The 24115-nt window shown below is 43.9% G+C and overlaps 1 protein-coding gene across 2 annotated transcripts; it reads right to left on the minus strand.

The window, feature by feature from the left end:
• Positions 1–37: 37 nt before the first annotated feature.
• On the minus strand, positions 38–19941 carry FBXL19 (F-box and leucine rich repeat protein 19). 2 transcript variants are annotated; one of them, XM_023497534.2, is made up of 12 exons: positions 19876–19941; positions 18804–18863; positions 18221–18421; positions 16947–17090; positions 16591–16677; positions 16209–16421; positions 15596–15628; positions 14109–14620; positions 8507–8670; positions 8255–8416; positions 2037–2255; positions 38–1928 (listed from the first exon to the last, which is right to left on the minus strand). In XM_023497534.2, exons 1-12 carry the CDS (start codon positions 19939–19941, stop codon positions 1750–1752), a joined length of 2040 nt encoding a protein of 679 aa, XP_023353302.1. In that variant the 3' UTR covers positions 38–1749. The 2 variants fall into 2 exon arrangements, with proteins under 2 accessions (XP_023353302.1, XP_023353301.1); XM_023497533.2 differs by lacking the exons at positions 16209–16421; positions 16591–16677; positions 16947–17090; ... (1 more) ...; positions 18804–18863; positions 19876–19941 and adding an exon at positions 15778–16000.
• Between the last annotated feature and the right edge of the window lie 4174 nt (positions 19942–24115).

A 24115-nucleotide genomic window follows, 5' to 3' on the forward strand; every position in this document is an offset into this window, starting at 1 on the left:
CACCTTCCCACTTAAACAAAATAGACACACCATAGGCCTCAGCTGGAAGATTTTATGTTTTATAGCAAACCATATTGTACAATTCCGAGATCCAGGGGGCCTGGGGCCCAGCCCAGCCCAGCCCACTCCCCTTGCTCCCATTTTCTCAGTTTCCTTTTCTGTGCCCTCATCCTTCAAATCCTCTATAGTTCCATCTCCAAACTGCTTCTCCCTACCCCAACCCTCCCCTCCCCTCCCGGCCTTTGGTCCACCTCTTCCCTCCCTCCCCCAATCCTTTTTCCCTCCCTGTTACCTGAGGTATGTGGTTCACTCTGTCCTCTCCCCTCCCCCCTCTCTCCCAAGTGGTTTAGTCCATGTGGCCAGAGGATAGCCTCCTCAGCCACTCCTCCCTTTGGGCTTGGGGTATCTTTCCCAGGACAAACCCATAGGTGGAGCTAGCTGCAGAGCTCCGAGCCACGCCTCTTGGGTGGAGATTCAGGAGGAGTGGCTGTTACTATAGTGACAGGGATGAGTAAAAGAGGAGAGAAAGGGAGAAAAAAAAAACCCTGGAAATTCCCATGGCAACCTAGAGGGGCCTTTCCAGCTGGGACACTAGCTTTGGGAGTGTGTCCATTGGCTGCTACTTCCTTGGCAACCAGGAGTGGCATTTCCCTGGGCAAATGGGATGCAAGTTTCCACGACAACAAAAGGGGTGGGAAAAAACCAGCTTTGGGGAATCCCTTCTCCCCATCACTGGCTGTCTGGCCCTGGGGGAGGGTAGGAGAGGATAGATACAGTAAAAGTAAGACCGGAAATGTCCCAGTCCAAATTGCCAACGACCCAATCCAAACTGGTAACTTCCCCCGACCCCTTTCCCCTTCCCCAACTCCCACCTCCCCATCCCCAAAGTCCCCTAAGTTCAAGTAACACTTCAGTACAGATGAATGTTCAAGTATTTTTCTGGGAAGTGGGGTAGTCTGGAGATCCCTCACTTCCCTAGCAGGGCCCCCGATTCCCTGTACAGCAGTAAAGGCCCCTGTCCTCTCCCCACCTCCACAATTAGCTGCCATGTCAGTGACGGTTCAAGAGTTGGAGAGGGGAGAGGAAGGGACAATCTTAGGGTGATAAGGATGGAAGAGGAGAGCCCTTGGCCTGCCTGATGCTCCCCCATAGCTTGCTCCCATCCCCTCCCTTCCCTCTGTAGCCTCACCTCATCCCTCTTTCCCCAACCCCAATTTTAGTTCCCTTTGAGCTGCCCTCAATCTGACACCCGTTTCTCCCACTTTCTGTTTTCCCTTTTTAGCCCTCCCCCACCCTCCCCCAAATATGTGGTCCTCGGTCCCTTTATGCTTCAGTTTGTCTGCTTACCGTCCCTCCCCCCACTGCCTTCCCCATCCCCCTGGATCCCCGTTAGCAATGTGCAGATCGCCCCACCACCAGAACCTTCCCCAGCCACATTCCCAATCCCCTCCACCTAAATGCTGCCCCCCTAAACTTCCCCCCTTTCAAGCCCCCCAGTCCCTCCCCCAAGTCAGTACCTCTGCCCCACTTCCCCCCAGGACAGTGAAGTAGGCAGGGGCATGGGAGGGGAAGACATTGACCCCCAGGAATATATCAGTGCAGGGGGTTGGGGGTTATTCTTGAGTCTCTGTGGGAGAATCAAGTCAGAAGGTAGAGAGACCCAGCCCCTGGGTGATGGACTGGGGAAATGGGGAAAAGGGCCCCAAGATAAGGGCTTGCAAGTCCTGGGGGAAGTTGGGGGGCACCCCACTAGCTGTCCTTGAGCAGCAGCTTCTCCTCAGGGCATCGGAAGGGACCAGGGGGACCTGCAGCTGCCAGCCTGGCACAGGCTTCAGGTGAGAGTTGGCGACAGGAGCGAAGATCCAGGCGTCGAAGTCTGGGGCATCGTCGGAAGAGCGGGAGGCAGTGATCCGTGAGGCGGTGGCAACCTGAGGGTGGCAGCGGCTGACATGTGGCTCACTCTGGGGAGGGGGCAAAGCTACTAATGAGGGCTGAGGAGCTCCTGGTAGCAGGGGAAAGGGATGAGGGTTGCTTACCCGCTAGGTTGAGGTGAACAAGGGTCTCACGGAGCGGGGAGGTGGGGGCTGTGAGGAGGTGGACACTGGGATCCCCAACATGGGCGCAGTGGCTGAGGTCAAGGGCACTGAGCTGGGGAGCATGGCGTAGGAGAAGGCGGAGGGAGGCATCTGTCAGCTCCAGGCCAGCCAGACGCAGCTCAGCCACCCCTTGAAGCCGTCCCCTGCTTTCCGTTTGGCCTAGAGGTACAGGAGAGGGAGTCAGGCCCTATATGGATCCTTATTCTCTTTCCCCAGTTCAGAGTACTAACAATCCCAGCATCTACCCTTCCCACTCATGGGGGAATATTAATATGAAGAACAGGTGCTGAGAGAGGTTGGAAGGGACAGATTAAAGAGATGTGAATTACTGAAAGAAACAGGCATATTTTTCTTACACTCTTTCCCTATCTCAAATACTCTATGGCATTCTCTCCAGCTAAGTTCAAGCAGGGTTAACAGAAAGAAAAAACATCCATGTCTTGGTCTCAGCTCTATTATATCATTGTTTTACTTTACCTTTCCTGGGCCTCAGTTTCTCATCTGTAAAATAGGTGTACTATTTTTAAAGGGTTGGCTTGGATGTTAGAGATCACCTAATTGGAACTCTTCATTTCAAATGCAAACAACTTTGTTCTGCCTACTCAGAAAGATATTAAGAGGTGCAGACTCTGAGTGAATATGAAAATGTTTTGAAAAATCTGAAAGCTTTCACAGACAGAAGAGATAATAATAATAATAATTAGCCACTCCAAGCTCAAACACTTCAAATCCTGCTTAGCCCAAAGTGGCCTGTTTTCACAACTTTTAGTACCAATTTCTATTTCATTTAGGTGGCCCTGATGAACTGGCTAATCAAATGCAAAATTCCTAAACAGTCAACTTCATTGAAAGCTATACAAGTACACGAACAGTCAACAGCCTGATCACAACTAGAGTGGTGCAGAGATTTGATGAATTTTGAAGATAGGGAAGGAGAAAAAAGCCATACGCTAGGGGCCAGAGATTTAAACTCTAGCCCTAGCTCTGAATAGCCTATGTCTTCAGTTAAATCACTTCATTTCCATGGTCCCCAGTTTTCTTACAAATAATTGGGTTACAAAGAGATCATAAAAGAGGGAAAAGGACCCACTAGTCCAAAAATGTTTGTAGAAGCCCTTTTTGTTCCTGGCTAGCAAGGAACTGGAAACTGAGTGGATGCCCATCAATTGGGGAATGGTTGAATGTTATAACATATGAAAATAATTGATTATTATTGTTCAATAAGAAATGATTAGCAGGACGATTTCAGAAATGCCCAGGAAGACTTACATGAATTACTGCCTGACAGAAGTAGGCAGAACCAAGAGAATATTCTGCACAGTAACAATGAGATTACAATGATAATGAAAAAGTAAAAACTTGGCTTTTTTCAGCAATTAGGTGATTCAAGGCAATTCCAAGAGATTTGGAATGGAATGGGCCATCCACATCCAGAAAACCATGAAGATGAATATAGATCAAAGCATAGTATTTCACCTTTTTTTTTGGTTGTTGTCTGCTTGTTATTTTTTCCTTCCCCTCCTTTCTCATGTCTCCCCCCACACACACACATTGGCTGGTTTTTTTTTGTTTGTTTGGTGCAAGATGATGAATTACACATGTTTTACCTATACAGGATTGCTTGCTATCTTGGGGAGAGGAGGAAATTTTAGAATACAAGGTTTTGTAAAGGTGAAAACTATCTTTGCATGTATTTGGAAAAATAAAATATTTGTTAAAAAAGAAAAAACTGATGAGCAGAGTAATATCATGAAATCATGAAGTCATAAGCAGATGATTTCAGAAAAGTTTGTTCAGACTTACATGAACTGACGCTGAGTGAAGCAAGCAGAACCAGGAGAACACTGTACACAGTAACAATAAGATTATGTGATGATCAACTGTGATAGACTTAGCTCTTCTCAACAATGAAGTGATTCTAGGCAATTCCAATAGATTTGGGATGGAAATTGCCAACTGCATCCAGACAATTACGAAGACTGAATGTGGATCAAAGCAAAACTTTTTCCACCTTATTTGTTTGTTTTTCTTTATTGTGGCTTTTTCCTGTTAGTCTGATTTTTCTTGTACAACATGACAAATATGGAAACATGTTTAAAAGAATTTCACATATTTAACTTGTATCAGATTATTTGGTATCTTGGGGAGGGAAGAGGTAAAGGAAAGAGAGAAGAAAATTTGGAACTTTTTTCTTAAAAATCTTAAAGTCTTAAATCTTAAAAAAGAATGTTTGAAAACAATCTTTTCATGTATTTGGAAAAATAAAATACTTTTGAAAATTAAAAAAAAAAAAACCAAATAACTGTATTAAACCTATGTTGGGGGAAAGAAGAAGAAAAACTTTAAAAAGAGACAGGATTATTGATTAGGATAGATGGGATAACAAATGAAGCAATAATAAGTAGAAGTACTTAATTCCATTATACATCTGGCTTTTTTCTACTAAGGAGAACAATCTTCATACCAAGAAAATAAGACAAAAGTGGTTAATAAGGAAGTAAAATTCAAGATAAGAAGGTAGAAAAAGGGCACCTAGTTACTCTCAATGAGTTAAGAGTCACCATCAGGCCTAAAAGCATTAAATTCCAGGGAAATGAAAGAACAGGATGACATAGCTGCTGAGCTGCTACTGCTGATCTTCAGAAACTGTGAAGGATGAAAGACGTGCTGAAAACTAGAAAGAGGCAAACAATATGCCTGGTTTCAAAAATGATAAGGCAGATTCTTGAAAAAATATATATATGACACAGAAAAAAGACCTGTCAGACTAAGCTAATTTCCTTTTTTTGACATACTCACTAGAATGGTAGACTGAGAAGTGCATTTTACCTAAGAAACTGACAAAATCTCTCAAGATGCTCGTGAGCAAGTTAGTGATATGTAATTAGATAATGATGCAGCTAGTATTCAGAATTGGATGAATTATCAATCTAACCCAAATTGTAGCAACTAGAGGAAAATCACTAGTGGAATGCCAAAGAGACCTGTTCTGTTCTGCTCAACATTTTTATTAATGCCTTGCATGAAGATATAGATGGAATGCTCTTCAAATATTAATTCCATTAGATAATATAAAATTTTCATCTATAAGATCTTTGCATCATTTCTTGGAGAAGGTTCAGATTTCCAAGATCTACAGAGAATTAATGTAAACACAAAAGAAAGAAAACCATTCCCCAAATGACAAGTGGTCAAAGGTTTTGAACAGTTTAGTTCACTTGTAAAAGAGAATTGCAAAACTATGAACTATCATATGAGAGATTATTCTAAATCATAACTGATAAGAAAAATGGGAATCAAAACAACTCTGAAATTTTGTGTCACTTTGAACAAACTGACAAAGGTAGGGACAATCAGGAAAAAAAATAAGGATAATAGATGTTGGAATGGTTTTTGAAACACAGGTTCACTAGTATGTTGATGGGAGTTTTGAATTGGTCTAGCCATTCTGAAACAATTAAGAATGACAAAAATTTCCAAACTCTTTACCCAAGAGTTTAAAGATTAGAACAAAAGGGGGCAGCTAGGTGGTGCAGTGGATAGAGAACCAGCACTGAAGTCAGGAGGACCTGAATTCAAATCTGGCCTCAGACACTTAACTAGCTGTGTGATCCTGGGCAAGTCACTTAACCCTAAGGCAATTGCCTTGGCAAAGGAAAAAAAAAAAACAGAAAAAAGTGCTAAATCCTTGAAATAAACTAAAACATTTATAATAGTACTTTTTGTAGTAGCAAAAAAAATGGAAACAAAGTAGATGCCCATATGTATCTAAACAAATTATGATACAGGAGTATACCACCTTGAGAAATGACAACTATACAAAAGCATGGGAAACCTTATATGAACTGATACAAAGTGAAGAAATCAGAATCAAGAAAATATCAAGAAGTACAAGGACTGCAACTGTGTAAATGGAAAGAACAACAATATAATCAAAATTGAGTGTTGTGAAATAATGACCAAGCTTGACTCCATAGAAGAGGTAGAAAATTGTAGCTATAGAATAGTGCATATGCTGTCAGATTTGGCTGCTGTGTTGGTTATTTTTTTCCTCTCATTTTTTCTCCTTTGTTATAAAAGGTGACTTTCTAGGAGGGGCAAAGGAGAAGGATATATTAAGATATTAAACTATTTTAAAGGTTTAGAGGGAAAGAACAGATAATCCTATGAACCTAAAATTAATTTTCATACTTAATTCAAAAAAATTCAAAACATTAAGGCTGGGGAAGACACAAAGACATCACAAATCTAGTTTGTGTGGAAACCTCCCCCAAAACTTAAGAGGACTGAATGGACTAAAAGCTCATTGTTGCTATTCAACCTTGTTTCCAAGAGGACCAATAACACCATGGGGTGATGTCCTGACATGCCCATGAATTGGATTTCAGTGAAGCAGAGTTGCACAAAGTTGTCAGCTTCACTCTCTCTTCTTGAGTCATCAAAGTCCAGGAGCAATAGTGATGACCCAGATACAGTGAGTGACCGTGGTCTTCAATGTCTGACCAAGCTCTAAGTGCTCCTTATTCATGGCCACTGAAACAAACTGTTCTCATCTGCCCATTCCCATAGGGAAAACTTCATATGCTTGGGGAAAACACCTCCCCCCCAACTCACCAATGGGATAGAGGTCTCAACTTGGTTTTACTGGGATATGGCTACCTTATTATTATCATGCTACACATTAGTAGAAACACAACATATACTTTGCACTGGCAAGCTTATATAGTCTGCCCATGATGGTCCGTCAGCATTCAGAATACTGTGTTCAGTTGTAAATGCTACATTTTAGCAACAATATTAACAGATTAAAGTGTATCCAAAGAACGATCAGGGTGAGGTAGAGAGCCTCAAAATCATGAAGTACAAAGATATGTTCAAAGATGTTTTAAATGTAAAAAAAGCTGTCTAAAAGGGGGCAGGAGAAGTTTTCTTAAAGTTTTTTAAAAACTATCACATGGAAGAAAGATTAGATTTTTTTTTTTTTTTTGCTTGTTCTTAATGAATGAATGAATGAACAGTAAGTGTACTGTTGTTATTGTTTGCATTAGGGGGCACAGTGGAGTCAGGAAGACCCAAGTTTATCTTCCTAAGTTCTAATAAAGTCAGACACTTCATAGCTATAGGACCCTGGACAAGTCACTTAATCCTGTTTACCTCAGTTTACTCATCTGGAAAGTGAGCTGGAAAAGGAAATGGCAAACTATTCTAGTATCTTTACCAAGAAGACCATAAATGGGGTCCCAAACAATGAGACATAACTGAAAAAATAAATAACAAAAAATGGGTGATATATTGTTTAACTTAAAAGAAAAATCCCTAAAAACTCAAAGTTGAAACGAGTGAGAAATAATAAATTTCCCATTACTGGGAAGTTTTTTTAAAGAAAGGTGACTATTTTTTGAGTCTTACAAAGGGGATTTTCTTTCCATGTATGAGTTCAATTATACCAACTCTGATCCAACTCCCACATTTTTTGATTCTATTAATGATTGCTCTACTTTCTTTATAGAACTATTATAAGGTTCAAATGAGATAATGGATATGAAAGTGCCTGGTGTCAAACAGAATTAAGCTATCATTCATCAAATGGAACAATTCCCAATTTTCAAACACAGACTTTGACCTTCTACTTTTAATTCTTTACTCATTCTTTCTAGATTCATTCTGCCTAGAATTTGAGTGTAATGGAAAAAAACACTAGATTTGGAGACAGAACATGAATGCTTGAAACCGAGTTCTGATAATTTGTGTGACCTTGAGTCTGCATTTAACTTCCCTTGTCCTCAGTTTCCTTATTTAGCATAAAAGTGATGGACTATGATTATATAATGCTACCTGTGATTCTTCCCCAAAAATTTCACCATTATCCTCATCCCTTAATATCTACCTGTTAAAAACTGATCTATTCTTCAAATCTCAGCTTAATTCCCACCTATTTCAACTTCATAAGGGAGCACCATCAGAGAAAGAATTGTTCATTCTTATCTTTGCAAAGAGTACAGCTTGGAGAGCAGCGGTGTTTGCACATGGAGTTCTGCACCTAGTAGGTTCTCAAATGGTGTTTGATAAATAAATGAATGAATAGAATGTAGATAGAAATGGGAGAGATTTCACCTGGAAAGAGCCTGAAAGCTAAAGAACCTTTTAAGAGGCAGCACCTGGTTTGGTGTCAGGTGGAGGCAACAGTAGCTCCCTGAGCTGGGAGTCCTTAACATCCTCAATCCAGCGGAGGTCCAAAAGCCGCAGTGCAGGCAATGGGGCTGAGCCCAATGCTGAGACCGAGAGCCAAGAGCAGCCCGACAGCACCAGCTCCTGCAAGCCTGTGAGACAGGGTACAGGTTCAGATACTTAGCTCCAGACTGAGTCTCTGCTCCATCAGCCTTCCCCTTTCCTCTTCCCCCGCTTCATACCTTGAAGCCTGTTCAGGAGCCACATGAGCTGCTTCTTGGAAACTCCTGTCCAGCTGAGATCCAGGGCCCGGGGTTGCCGCCTAACCACACCACTCAGCATTGGTGGGGTTAGTGATTTTCTTCGGCTCAGGTCCATTCGGGGCCACAGACGCTTGTCATAGCACCTGGGAAGCACAAGGGGAAGACAAAGACCAAAAGCCACAAGACTCAGCTGTGTTCCAAGAGAATATCTCATTGCCCCTTCCAAGCCCTGTCTTAAACCTGGACTCCTGGCACATATCCTGCCTTCCAGGACTCTTGCCACTGTGCCACTATTCTTTCTTCCCCGAGTCGTCCTCTTTCTCTTCCCCATAAACTAATGATATAATAGATGCTCTTATGAAGAGAGAGAAAAGAACTATAGGAGAAAGGCTGCCGCCTGCCAGCCCCACCTCCCCACTCCCTGTGCCTGCCTTCTCTGCCTGGCTTTGGAGTAGCAGCAGCCAAACCATGAGTCCAGCTGGACCTGAACATCCAGGGGGCTCATCTAGCCCACTATCTTGCCAACTTCCGTCCTGCCATTCTTCTTTCTACAGTCTTTCAACCCAACAATTTTCACTGCTGTCCTAATGACTCTGAAATCTTTATCTTCAGTTCCTGAGATACCCAAATATATGACAGACATCTTTCCCTAGATGTCCCCAAGGAACCTCAAATTTTACAAATATAATATCTTACCACCAAATTACTTCCCTGACTTCTCCATTTTTGTCAATGGCATCAACATTTCCCCATTTCTCCTGGATCCGAGTCTTAGAAGTCATCTTTCAACCTCCCCTCCCCCAACACTCAACCTTTCACCAAATTCTGTCAGTTCTTCCATAATCTCATACACTCATCATACTTTTTCATTTCCTATGCTATCTTCTATCTCAGATCAGGGCCTCATTGCCTCTTTCCGGGACAAATGTAATAGCATCTAGCCTCTCCTAAAGCCAATTCATCTAGATTAATCTAACTAAGGTCTATCACTTCCTTATTCAAAAATCTCAAATTGCTTTACGTATTGAAAACAAAGTTCATACTACTTAGACTAGCATTTAATGCCCTCTGCAATCTTGCCCTTTTCTAGCTTCTCTCCATTCACTCTTTTATTCCAATATACCTCTCCTCACGAAGTCTTCCCTGAACTCCCAAGCCAACAGAACAGAATCATAGACTGAAGAACTAGAAGGGACCTTAAGAAGTCACTGATCATTTAGCCCAACTCCTTTCTTTAACAGAACAGGTAACTGAGGTACAGAGAATAAGTTACTTAAGGTCATACAGCTAGTAAATGTCTATTAAATAGTGAAGTAGAGCCCAAACCCGAGCAATTTCTTATTTAAGGAATATCTCAACTTCTTTGGTATCTTTTGTAGTTATTTGTGTCCATATGCTATTTCCCCAATTAGATTACAAACTCCTAGAGAGAAGGGACAATGTTTTATTCCTTTTTGTATCCTTAATTCATAGCAGAGAGTAAGCAGAGCTGAGGGGCCTTGCACATTTTCCCCTAGACTTGTGCTATTACTGGTATAGAGGAGGGGTAAGGAACCTTTTTTTTCCTACCAAAAGCCCTTTGGATATTTATAGCATCATTTGTAGGCCACACAAACTTATCAACTTATAGAACTCAAGCATTGGGAGGTTGTTGTACCTAGCTTTTAGCTCATGATGGCCAGTAGCTGTTTTAGCAAATGATTTTGTGGGCCTTATACTGCCTACAGAGCAGATGTTTCCTATCCCTGGTGTAGAGAGTTTTCAGTGAAGATTTTCTTTTAATTTCTTTTATCAATAGAGACCAGCACTATTTCTGCAAATGATGGCCTCAGAGAACTCCCTAGATAGAGCTCTGAGACATTGTCCAATATCACACAATTAATACGAAGCAAATCTTCAACACATCTCTAATACTGAGGTCAGCTCTATCTTTTATTTATACTATTTTACCATAATGTATGCTTAATAAGTCCTTTACATTATCCACCTCTAGCATTTGCCTAGGTTCTTTTTCCTACCCCTATCAAACTCCAAATCACTCTTCCTCCTTTCTCAATGAACTTAGTAGAGATGAAAATCTCTCTCTTATCCAGAATTCCTTTTCCCTGTCCTTGGTGACAACAATATTTATGTTGATGACCCTGTGGACATCTCGACCTCCTAGTTTATCAAAATCCTCAATCCCTAGAACTCCATTCTCCACACTGGCTACCAACAGTGTGGTTAGTTAGACCCAAACATCAACCAAAACCATTCTACTTAAAGATCTTGAATTTTAAAATCTCCCTATCATCACAATCTTCAGTTCTTCCACATCTCCTACTGAACCTCTTAAACCTGTTCTTTATCTTGATGGTGATCTTTGATCCTATGCTCTCTCCCCCTTTTCTATGGCTTCATCTCTGTTCTGCCTCATTCAACTTAGAATCTTTAGTTAACAAATTAAAAAAGATACTGTCCTTCATTCTTGAATCCCTTTCCTTCTTGTCTTTGTGGGGTTCACACTCTGTTAATTTTGGTTCCTCCTCACTATCTACTTTCTATTCCCAATCTATTCTAATAGGGGGAGGAAATAAAACCACGTTAACTGAGCTCCCTACAAATTCACATTAGCTAACTTCAAATGAGTGCTCATGACAGCATGACAATCTTTTTCTTGATCTCTGAATGACTACTGCATGACTCAGAATAGCTATTCCAAACTTCTGTCTCCTCAGGTCTCCAGCTCCATCTTCAATCCCATCTCTAAAAATAGATGATTTTGCTTCAAGCTTCATTGAGAAGACTGAGGCTTTCTCTCATGAATACCCTCATTTTTCCTCCAAACTTCAAAACTCCTTACCCCTTCCTTTGCCCCAGTCTCAAAGGCTTTTTTCTTTGCCAAAGCTAATCCCTCCCTATGAGCCCTTGTTTTCATCTTCTTCAGAAATTTCCCCCTCATCAACTGTTCTATGAGGTCAAGTCCCCAATGCTTACAGGTATGCTTAGGTCTCCTCTAGCAGTGCTTAGCACAGTGCCTGGCACATAGTAGGTGTATAATAAATGTTTACTGACTATCTTTAAAAACTATTCCTTGACCCTGCCATGACCTCATTGCTCAACTCTTTAAGAATAATGTACATTCCTTGCCTCTAGCTCCTCACCAAGTCCTTGTAATATAGATTCTGATTCTACCACTCGACTGAAACTACTCTTCCCAAAGTTCACCAGCAGCTTTTTGATTGTTAAAGCCAGTGGACTTTTCATTCTCCTTGATTTTTTTTACATCAACACTGCTGACCAGTCCTTCCTTGATTTCATAATATAGCTTTTTCCAGGATTTCATCCTATCTATCTAACTGCTCTTCAATCTCCTTTCCTTATTTACAACTGTCTCCTGTCCCCTAAATATGAGTGTTCCCCCAAGACTCTGTCCTAGTTCTTATCTTCTCTCTATATATACCTTATTCTTTGATAATCTTATCTGCTGTCATGGGTTCAACTGTCACTGATGACTCTCAAATCTACATATCAATTCCTAATCTCTCCCCCAAACTCCACTCTTCACATTTCCAGTGGCCTACTGGTCATCTGTTCCTGGATGTCCTAAAGCAGTGATATTACACTCAAACAGAAATGGGGGCCACTAAACTCAAAGGTTCCCTCTATGAGCCATATACTGACTTGGAAAACCACATGTTAACATCATCTACTTCATTTTTTTTTTTTTTTTACATTTTTATTTGCTTTGTTAAATATTTCCTAATTATATTTTAATATGGTTTCAGCTGAGCCCAGGAATATTGCAAGTCAAAATGTGGCAGCCTGGACTCATATTTGATATATTTGTCCTATAGGTACCTCAAATTTAACTTATCCGAGAAACTATGTCCCTGACACCCCTAATACCAACTTCTCTTTTTCTGTTAATAGCTTTACCATCTTCCAAGTCACTCAGGTTTGAATTATCTTAGATTTTTTCCTCTGCTTCTTCTACCACACACATTCAGATGCCAAGTTTTGCTGATTTTACCACCATTATATACTTCACATCCATCTCCTTATCTCTTCACTCACATACGATCCCAGTTCAGGCTCATCACCTTTTGACTGGACTATTGTAATAGCTCTTAATTTTCTTCTGTTTCCAGGAATATAAATAATTCAATCCATCCTCTACATAGTTGCCAAAACAAATATCCTCAAAACAGAGATCTGATCATGTTGTTTTTTGGCTTATTGCCTTTAGGATAAACTACAGACTCCTTATCTTAGTAATTAGGGTCATATGTAATCTGGCTCTCAACTATCTTTCCAGATTTATTTCAAATTACCCCCTTCATATGTTCTGTGACTCAAACTGGAATTGAGTTCCTTGAACTTAACATTTCTCACTTTCATTCAAGCAAGTCTTTCATCCTTATCTTCAAAATGCAGCTCAGATGTTACCTTTCCTTAGATTTTTAGTTGGGGGAAGTGTAACTATCATCAATTTTGTCCTGCTTCTTCCAGCAGAATACAAACTCCTTATGAGCAGGGACTATCATTTTAAAATCTTCATACCTCTAGCAGTTAATATCTATATGTTAAATGTTGATAAATTTTGTTGATAAAGTTGATCTTTATTGCTCCTCATTCAACTCAATGAATTAGTTGCAACTTTGCCATATCTGTTAATACTAGAGACTATCCCTCTGTTGTAAATTTTAAAAGATAAATATAGTTGTCTTTAGGGAGAATTCTGCTTACATATCTCTTGCCCCTTTTCTTTGTCTAACACTGCTAAACCCCTAGTGGAGGCAAGGTGGGAAGCATCTCCCTACTTCTGACAACAGCCTAGTAGAGGGACTGGCTCCCTCAAATCTCCCCACACCAGCTATTAAGCTGATCTTTCTAAAGCATAGGTCTAACTATATCAGTGGCTCCCTAATACCTCCAGAGTCAAACAAAATCTTCTCTTTTTTAAAAGCCCCTTCCTCTCTTTCCAGTACTTTTATACTTAATACCATTTCCCCAATACTTCATCTACTCTGTGATCCAGTGTTGCTTGTTGTCTAGGCTCCTTGTTCCTTGAACAAGATACTCCTGACTGGGCATTTTCATTTGCTTTTCTCCCATGTTTGGACCTCTGTTTTCTCATCTGCTCCTCCTTGTTTCTCTTTCTTCAAGTCTCAGCTCAAGTCCCGGATTCTTACCCCTTTACTGTCCCTTTCCTCTGTTGATTACCTCCAATTTATTCTGTCTATATATTGTTTGTTAACAGAGCTTTATGTTTTATCTCCTATTCAACTGTGAGCTTCTTAAAAGAAGGGTCTATCTTAAGCTGTTCTCTGTACAACCATTGCTTAGCACAGTGTTTGACACAAAGCAGGACCTTAAGAAATGCTCTTTGACTTGCACACAGTTAAAGCTCAGCTTCCATCCAAAAAACCAAGAAAACCATTTATACAGATCTTTTACCCCAGCCAAAGTTATCAAAGTGGGAAATACAGAGGAAGGTGAAATTAACTGGTTCAATGGAGAGGAACTTGTTGCCATGCAACTATAGCTAGGAACCAGGACCCTCCAATCTCTGTAATATGTTATCCAAGGAACCACTCACCATCGGCTCCAGGTCCGGCAGACCCTCATGCAAATACACAATTCTCTGGGCCCAAGATGCTGGAAGACTCGAAGCCAGGCAGCCCGTGGTAGAGGGTGGTCAGGCCCCGCTACCAAGGGCAATGTATCAGGCTCTGGGCTCCGTGGTGGCGGCCTCACCACATGTCTCTCAAGCTGCGGGGGACGGGGTGGAGGTGCAGGACCCAAGGGCCAACTGAGTAGAGGGCCCCCACTTCCAGGCCGCCAGGCCCGACGGCCACCCCTGTTCTCCTTCTCCCCAGAGTTGCCCCGTGGGGGCCGTCGCCCATTTCGGGCCTCCCCAGGGGCCTCATCCTCACTGAGGGACGTAGCTGATGAGTCTGAATCTGAATCTGAGTCTGAGGAAGATGAAGAAGTGTCTGGCACCCGCTCGAGCAACTGGCACATCCGCTTGAAACGCTCTAGCTTTTCCCGCTGTGGGGAAGGGGCTGGGGCTGCGGGACCCTCAGGAGATGCTGAAGGGGGCTTTGGTTTCTAGAGACAAAGCAGATGAAAAATTTATTCAATGACTAACCTAAAGAAGACCTAAGGGAGTTAAATTGAAAAAGAACTATGCAGCCTTACATTTCAATGAAAATACAAAAGATAGCATGAAATAGTACACAGAGAACGCTGAAGGAGCAAGACCCCCAAGTTCTTGTTCTAGATCTGTTGCTAAGCAGCTAAGACTTTAGATGGCCATTTAAGCTCTCGAAGGCATCCTCATGAGATTAGACTAGATGAGTATTTTAATAATAACTTATATTTATATAGCACTTAATAATAGCTCACATTTATAGAGTGCAATACTTTACCAAATATCAAAAACTCTGTAAAGTGGATGGCTTAAGTATTATGGTCCTGTTTTACAGATTATAAAACTAAGGTTAAGAGTTAGAAAAATTTTCCTACCATCATACAATTAGTAAAAAGGATAGGTTTACAAACTGCTTTCACATACACTTTCTGATTCTGTGTTAACAACTGTGACTTAGGCAGCTATCGCCATGTTCCCTATAAGAAAACTGAAGTTCAAGGCAGGTTAAATGATGTGCCCATGATTATTCTGCTAGTGAAAGGGTGGAGTGGACTCTCAAAGATCCTTTGTTCATTTCTGTTTATCTTAGATCACTGCCATGGCTTAGACTACCCTCTGAGATCTAGAAATCTTTGTCTTAGGATTCTTCAACCTCATTTCATTATATTTTCTTTCTCTTTCCCCTCTTCTCCAACCTCCTAGAACTAGTTGAAAAACAAGCAGCTAAGATTTCCATTTCCATGGTGGGTGAAAGCCATGATTTCCCTCCCACTCAAACTCTTAGATCTTAAGATCTTGCCCCAAGGTAGAAGGCTATAACATTTTGGCTCTTATCCAGAACACCTTGAGGGCTAAGGTGAGGTAGAATAGGACACCCAGTTCCAATCTGATGAGGCCTCAAAGGGAAAAGGCAGTCATCCATCTGTACTCACCTTCTTCAGGTGCTTCTCTCTTCCTCCTTTTATCTGTTTAGGTAGGTGAGATGGTGGATAGTGTAGAAAGTAAAGAAACTCTGTTAGGCCCTTTACTCTCTGTAAAGCTCAAGTTTCTGCCCCTACCTTGGACTACAAATCCCAGAAGTCCCCATCCCAGACAAGACTCTGAGCATGCTCACCTTTCAATCATACCGTCTCCTTTCCACTGAGCATGCTCTTGCTCTTCTTTCTTCCTACTCAGGCCCTCTCCAGCCCCTCCTTTTTCCTCCTCCTCCCTAGGAGCCAACTTGAGCATGCTCTCTCCTCCTCTCCAACTCAGTCTAAATTACTCTCCTACTCCCTGGAGTTCCCCTACCGCCCCCTCCTCTACCTATACCTCTCAGACTCCTACAAACCATACTGAGCATGCTCCACCCTCCCCCATTTCCCCACCCATCCCTTAAACAACATTCCAGCTCTAAAACTACATCTCCCAGAAATCCCACAGGGAGCCCACAAAGTGCTGACTCCCAATCCTTCATCTCTTTTTTTGTCATCAAAACTACATCCTCCAGAATCCCTTCTACCTGGCCCTCAGAGGGCGTGATCTCCCCCTCCCCCCAGCCTTTACCTTCTTCCTAGGTGTGGGGGGTTCATTCCCCACCTCTCTCTCTTTCCGCTTGTGAGGTCCAGGGCCATCCTCTGAGGGAGTCCCTGGAGGCAAGGGGCCTTTTCGTCGGGGGAGGGGTGGTGGTAGCTCCTCAGTTAGCTTCCAACCGCTTCCCAACCCTGGCCCCTCCTCCCCATTGTCAGCTCTTCTTCGTCCAGGCCCCTCCCCAGAATCCTAGGGAAAGAGGAGGTGAAGATCCATTCTCTACCCTCATTTCTTCCAAATCCTTCCCTCCCAGAGTTCCAACCTCTTATCCAGCTGGTATAGAGAAGAAGCCAGGTCACTCTTTATTCCACCCCACCCCACCCCACTCCCACCCCTGGCTCTCAGATCTCCACCCTACCTTGCTGGTCCTGCCTTCCTGGGTGCATCGAGGACACTCCCAACAATTTGGGATCTCAGTGTTGATGACACCCTCGGCCTTTCCCATCTAGTAGAAACAAAAAGGGAAGAGGGAGTTGTGTGTATCCTATTCTTACCTATAAGCTAATACCCCTTTGTTACATTCTGCCCCAAGTCTCTTTCCCTTTTCCTATTCTATACTCTCCAGCTAGATCTCAGCTCTGTCTCCCAGCCTCTTCTCATACCTTCCTAGTTCCTCCCTTCCAGCATTAAGTATTTTGTAGCTTTTTTCTGCTCTGGTCCAAGCAACCTCGACCCCCTACCCCACCCCCCCTCAGCCCACTTCCTAAACCTTACCTTTAGACAGCCTGGGTGGACGATCTCATTGCAGATTGTACACTCCATGAGGCTCAGAGCAAATTTCTCCTCTTCTCCCTCCACTGTGTCCTCCTTTCCAGCCTCTCCACACAGCAAACAGACAGCTGTGTGGGGTAGCACGGGCTGCAGGAAAAAAAAAAGAGGAAACTCAGGGCCATGATCAGGCAGCCCTCCCTCACTGGGCACAGGAAAAGAAAGAACCAGTGGCTAATCAAACAATTATGAACGACTCTGAGGTGTAGGCAAAGATACATCCTTCCAGCACATAGTAATCAATTAGTAAATGTTGGCTGAAGTGAATTAGAGCACAAAATAAATTGTGGTTGGCCCAATGAATGGAGAGTTAGCTGCTGAGGTTAACAGAGGGACCCTGGTTGATACAGAGGGATCTGAGAAGAGCAGGAGGCCATGGGAATATAACATTGTGACTTTAGGGAGAAAAGTAGCCACAAGTGAGAGTCTGTACGTGTTGGGATTTGCCAGACAGACTCAATAAGGGAAAGAGTGGAAGAAAAAAAGAAGAGGGACCCCCAAACCATCTCCAAGATAGGTGTCCCAGCCAGGAAATAAAAACAGCTTTTGAGAGGTGGGGAGAGAATGCAACCAAGAGATTCAGCCCCCTTGAAGGTAGAATCTGGAGAAAGGATAGTGAAAAGGGAGACAGGAGGAATTAGGCAATAGGAAACTGAAGGGCAGAGATGAATGAAAAAGAGAAGGGGAACCAAGAAGGAAAAGAAGCAACAAGAGTAGAAGACAGTTGTAAAAGTCAAAGAGCCAGCGTCTGGGCATCCATCACTGGGAAAACTGTCAGCAAACAAATTTACCACATATAACACCTCCCTACCAGTCTTTTTTTTTTCTTGGGGGGTGGGGAAGAAGGGAGGGAAAAGATGTTGGATTGGAAGCTCCTAACAGCTGGTTCTGGATCAAGCCATTTTGGGGACAAAGACTATTTCCCACTGTAAGCTCTGGACCAGTGTTCGAAGTGGCTAAGTACATCAGAAATACACAGTCTACCCTGCAGAGCAAAGGCATCAGCAAAAACCTGAAAAGAAAACTGAGGCTTTCTCTTGAGTCAGTCATGGGAAAGGTATATTCTACCAACTGACACCAGCTCCTAAATGCAGCTAATTTGAGTGCAGTAAGAGCATAACCCTAATGGGAGGACCAGAGGCCTAGAAATGGCCTAGTAGGCTGAGAGGCCCAAGCAAGTCAATTGATAGAATGGAGGAATGGAGAAAAGTAAGACTCACAGCAGTACACTGTCGGAGCAGACAGGATTGCTTCATTCGCCCGGGACCCCCGAATTTCTTCATGTCCCGGCAGAAGTGGCAGTCCCCGCACTCAGTCCGTACACAGGCCCGGCAGCGCCGGCAGCGGGTTCGGCGTCTGCGCGCTCCGGCCCCCGGCCCCCGGCCGCTGGACGACATTGGGGGCGTCAGCAACGCCGAGGGCTGTATGGGAAGAAAAGTATCAGGAAAAATCAGTCCAGCTCTCTTTTCTTTATTCTCTGCATTGCCTCCATAATAACCTCTATCCAGCTCTCTTCTCTTCTCCAGAAAATATAATGAAATCTGGGAGTCCTACTTAACTTTTCCCCATGGCTGTCTTTCAATCAGATCCTCCCTCTGCCCTCCCTCCCTCCTGAAGGCCAAAGGCCACCCCATTTAGTCCACACCCCATCTCCCTCTACTCCTCAGAATTCTGCAATCGACCCATTGATCTCTCAACCTCCAGACCTCAGATCCACCCCCTCACCTTCCTCAGTGCCTCCTTAGTATGCCCAGTCTTTTCTGATACTCCCCAGGAAGGCTAAGACATCCCAATGGAAGTTACCTCAGGAAGCTCCTGACTCTTCCCCTCGATCTCCAAATGCAGCTCTCCCCAGGCTCTCCCCTACCTGAAATCCCAGATATACCTCCAAGGTCCCCTCTATTCCCAGGCTGTGAATTCCAAACTTCCCCAACTACCCGACCCTACCATATAAACAAACTAGATGTTGCACCAATCTCTTCTCAACCAACCCTAAGAAGCCTTTAAGATTAGGATTCCACCTCAACTTCTGATTTCTCCTCAAAAATTTTCAAGTTCTCAAAAAAGCCTCTATCTTTGCTACATATCCCAGATCTTGTATCCCTTGCCCACAAGGCTTCTGGGTCTCTTCTATTACCCTTTTTTCTTTAGTCTTAGACTCCCAACTCCCTAGAATGCTCCTGACTAGAAAGAGATACTCATGATCCTGTAAATTGTCCTCTGCCCAGATTCCAAGACACTTGGCTCCTTCTTAAAACCTATACTTCCTACTTTCAGGTTCTTCAGTTTACCTAGGCACTCACCCACATTCTTAAAAATTTCAAAATTCAATCTGATCAACGTTACCCCTTAAATTGTTTTCTGCTCCTGTATAGAAACCCCTTGATTTCCCTTTCCATAGTAACCAGATACTCAAAGATCCCATACGGAAATCTCTTGATTGCTGGGAGTTTTCCACCCCCCATTCTCCCAGTCCTGAGATTTCATTCAATGGCATTCCCCAGCTCCCTTCCCAATTCCCCATGGCTTCTAACTTTCCTTAATTCTCTAGGGATCTCTAGTTTTCTCTAGCCCATAAAAGAAAAGAAAATGAGATTAGGAAAAATTCTAGGGATTTCCAAGGGTGGGTCAAAACCCACAAAGGGAATATAAATCCTACAGGATTGTAAAATGACCAGAACTATGGAGTGAAGTAGAAACTGGGATGAAGGAAGCCAGGGGCTCAGGTTCTGGGAATGAGGAAAAGCGCCATGGGAAAGTCAGAGATACCAAAGGTTCCAGAAAAGAGCTGGAGATGAGCTACAGATGAATTGAAGGAGATGAGAAAGAAATCTAGATTTGTGGGGAGCACAGAAGTAAGAAGAGAGGCATCAACCCACCTCACACGTGTCCCAGGAGCCATCTCTCCCTTCTCGGAAGCTCCCGGTGGGTCGTCGGCCATCAGCAGGGGGGACAGGGGGCGGAGGGCGCTGGGTGCTCAGAACTCCGGGGTCCACGGCCCCCTGAGGCTGCACAGCCTCTCCTGGAGGCTGGAGCAGTAGGTAGAGATAGGTGAAAGCACCTATTGGGGTGCTCAGGTGTGGATCCCCTTGGAGGACAGGCCCTTGCACTGGTTTTGGTTCTAGGTTTTCAGGAGAGTCCTTGCTTTGGGGGGGAATCAGTTCTGCAGCCCCACCCCCAAGTCAATAGGCTTAAGTTCTCGGGTTCCTTGGCTATTGGGAGGTCAAGTCCTTTCCCAGTGTCTCTTAGTTTAGGGATCCAAACTCTCCCCCTTCCCTGCTTCAGTGACTCCTACCCTTTTTCCCTCCGAAGTGGCTCTGGCCTAATAACTCCCACCTTTCCCTCCCCACCACCCTAGCCCCACTCCAGCTGCTCCTGAGGTCCAGGCCCACCCCCCCCTCCCCGTTTCCCAGGGTCCAGGCCCTTCCCACCGCTGGTTCCTGGGGAGGGGAGGGGGGGGTCACCTTAACCTTCCCCCCTCCCCCGAGCTCGTTTCACCCTCCGGTGACCCCCTCCCTGGCAGGATAGGGGGGTGGGGAGGGGGGGGTGAAGGAAGCGACTTTGGCCCCGCCCACCCCGGCCCGTGAGCCCCCCCACCCCCCTCCCCCGCAATCGCCCCTATGAAGAAGTAAATTTAAATAAATTTGAATAAAACCCCCCTCGAGTAGAAGGAAGGGAGGGAAGGAGGGAGGGGGAGGGGAGGGGGAGGGGGCAGTTGGGGTGTCTCAGCCCCCCCGGCCCCCTGGCCCCGCGCTGCTTCGGCCCCGGGCCCCAGCCGCCTCTCTCATCCCTCCTCAGCTCAACCCTCTGCGCGTGTGGGACCGCACGGGTGGCGGCCCATCCAGGCCAACCCCTCCCCCTTTCCCCCTACACCTCCACCTTCCTGAATTGAGGCGCGCGGAGCACGACGGATATTGTAGTCTTCTAGCCCTCGGCGCAGTCGTGGAAAACAATGGAATGCCGGGGAGGGCAAAAACTACATAGAAGATGGCGGCCAACGGGCCCGGCTGGGGACCTCCCTGCAAACCAAGGATCACGGGAGTTGTATTCCAACAGGCCCTGAGAATTTCATTGGGGAACAGAGAACGGGAACAAGAACAGGGACTACAAACAAGATGGCATCTTCCTCCGCCCTCCTCTTCGGGATCTCAGCCTCTTTCCTTCTACAACCCTCTGCGCGTGTGGGACCCCACGGGACCCGGCCTTAGCCCGTCTACTTCCTTATCTCCAGTTATCTCCGTTAGGAACAATGGAAAGGTAAGGATAGATAAGGACTACGTGCAAGATGGCGGAAGAGCGACTAACTGGCTCGCCTGTCGCGCGGGGTGCGCTAGGAATAGTAGTCCGGCAGCTTGCAACAATACTTTAGGACAACGAACCCGGAAAAGGGATAAGACTACAATCAAGATGGCGACCAAGATTGACATTCTCCTCGCTGCCGCTTTTTAGCTCAGTATCTCACCCACCACCAATATCAAAAGCCATCCGATAGCGCAAGGCACTGTGGGAGTTGCAGTTTTCCAGACTCCACCTCTTTTCTCTTCAGCGGAGACAATGGAAAAGGAAACGGGGCGGGGACTATAGGCAAGATGGCGGCAAAAGGAAAAATGAAACGAGTATTCCTGGGCTTTTTGGGAGTTGTAGTCTGCAGCCCATGGCTACTCATTTCAGACTTCTTAAAAAAGGACTCTAGTGAAGATGGTGACATAAGCAATCTTTACCTGCGCTGTGTATGCTGGGAGGCGTAGTATCTTCCTTAGCCCAAGAAAGAAGATAGGTCGGACAGTGGAAGATTGCGTCATGGTCATGACGTAAATGGAGAAATCAACCTGGATAAAATAGAGAACCGGTCGCATTCCACAGTTTGCTGGGAAATGTAGTGGGGCTTCTATTGGCGTCTTAGCGGAGGATAAAGTCCCCACCAAGTGTGTAGAGAGAAAAGGCCCCCACAGGACACCCTGGGATTTGTAGTTCTTGTGATGAGGTGCTTTCCTTTAAAGGGGTCTCTTAAAGGCACAACTCGAGATATCGTCACCATTTAAATAGGACAAGCAGCCTACTTAATAGTTCTTCCTGCTAGTCCCGATCTTCTGAGACAACCAGAGGTACGAGAAAACCTCCAGATGGTTGCCTCTCTCAGTGTCCTGTCAACCCCACCACCCCAGCTCCCCTGTGCTGCTGTGGGAGGGGCAGGCTCGGCTGGCTGTGTTCCGGGCCAATGAATTTCTGAGCCCGAGTGCTCTCTAAAACAGAAAGTTCTTCATTATAGCGGAGCAAAGTTGTCCACATGCGCAACCTGTGGCCGGGAGAAGGTGAGCAAGCGCGAGGATCAAGCAAACCTAGTGTCGAGGAATGGCAGTAATGACCTTTGCGTCTGAAAAGCTTGCTTTCTAAAAGGCTTTTCTCCTGTTCAGGGACAGGGCTTTGCAGGCACAGCTGGAATATGGACAGCGGATCATGCCGTGCTGTGTCCCCCCTGCCCCCCATCTCTCCTCCTGCACGCACACACACACACACACACACACACACACACACACACACACCATCAATCGCTAGTGATGTTTTGGCGCCATCTTGAGGTTAATAAAAACTTGAACATTTGTATGGGAGGGGAGCTTAAAAGGACACTCAGGGGAACAGTGTTTATTCCCAGTCTCTGAATGATGCTTTGGGAAGATTGGAGGATGGGACAGGCAATCCTTCTCCTTGAGATGAAGAAGTAAGAGAAAAGCAGACAATATTAACATTAGAGTGTATCTAATTTATATTTTAATATATTTAACATCTACTGTCATCCTGCCATCTGGGGGAGGGGGTGGGGGGGTAAGAGGTGAAAAATTGGAACAAGAGGTTTGGCAATTATTAATGCTGTAAAATTACCCATGCATATATCCTGTAAATAAAAGGCTATTAAATTAAAAAAAAAATTAGAAAGATCGAATGCAAAAATTTTCATTACAGTTTTGATTTGAAATACAAATTTTCATTCTATTCCTGTTAATGTGTATTTGTTTAACCTTATGGATTAAAATAAAATGGACTGCATCAATTGACACAGCATGGTCCTTCAAGGTATTGTTAAATTTCTGCCTTTTTTGTGTTAAACACTATCACTGAAAAGAAAAAAGGGAGTTTATTAAAGCAACCACGGGGAGAGTTCTTTAGGCTGTCCCATACATTTCATCATATGATCATGATCATGGGTTCACCAGTGTTTGAACTCCAGTTACCAAATCATCAAAGTGTCATACCCAAACATGACTTAATAGATAAGTCTTGAGCATTTTGCCTAAGGGATCTAGCAGTAAAATGACTTACCCAGGATCAACTAGTTAGGAAATGTCAGATAATTAATTCAAATCCAAGATTTAAGCCTAACATTCTTTTTTTTTTTTTTTTTTTTTTTTGCCAAGGCATTTGGGGTTAAGTGACTTGTCCAGGGTCACACAGCTAGGAAGCGTTAAGTGTCTGGGGTCAGATTTGAGCTCAGGTCCTCCTGACTTCTGGTACTCTATCCAATGCACCACCTAGCTGCCCCAAGTCTAACATTCTTATCTGCTCTCCCTTGCCACCTATCTGCATTTATATGTGGATATTTTTACATGTTTTTGTGTGTGTTTGTGGCTCCTCCCAGAAAAGGGGTTCTTGTTCTGTATTTACATAGGGGGTTGAGTCATTCTAGAAGCAGTTTGATCCAGAAGAGAAGATTCAGGTTTTTCACTTTTTCTCTTTCACTCTCTCATTGCTCCCCACTTAAGAGTTCCAGGAGATCTAGCATCTTCCCACAAGTAGATTAAAAGGATCCTTTCTCATAATGTTATTCAATATACAAATATCAGATACAGTACTGCAATTTATTTCTCCTACCAATGAAGAAAAGCATAAAACAAAAGACCTATGAGTATACATTAACAAATATTTTCTGGGTAAAACAATGAATCATCATCATGATTTCTGTAAAAGGTAAAGGTATTTTGTGGGACTGCTGGACTGAGGTCCAAATCTGCTGACCATTCAGGCACCTCTACCTAGTGCCTTTATGATCTGAACAAACTTGTTGATTCCATTCATGCAGGAATCCCCTGTTGGACAGCTATCATTGAATCAGCTATCAA

The sequence above is a fragment of the Sarcophilus harrisii genome, chromosome 1, assembly GCF_902635505.1.
Source record: "Sarcophilus harrisii chromosome 1, mSarHar1.11, whole genome shotgun sequence".
NCBI lineage: Eukaryota > Metazoa > Chordata > Mammalia > Dasyuromorphia > Dasyuridae > Sarcophilus > Sarcophilus harrisii.

What these genes read in the sequence shown, in the direction of transcription:
- FBXL19 (XM_023497534.2), bottom strand. Translation starts at nt 19,941, where the DNA reads ATGGCCGACGACCCACCGGGAGCTTCCGAGAAGGGAGAGATGGCTCCT. An exon ending in AGAGTCAGGAGCTTCCTGAG is followed by an intron (nt 18,422 to 18,803) that starts GTAACTTCCATT and finishes CTTCCCATACAG; the next exon opens with CCCTCGGCGTTGCTGACGCC. An exon ending in TCCACCTGACACCAAACCAG is followed by an intron (nt 2,256 to 8,254) that starts GTGCTGCCTCTT and finishes CTGTACCTCTAG; the next exon opens with GCCAAACGGAAAGCAGGGGA.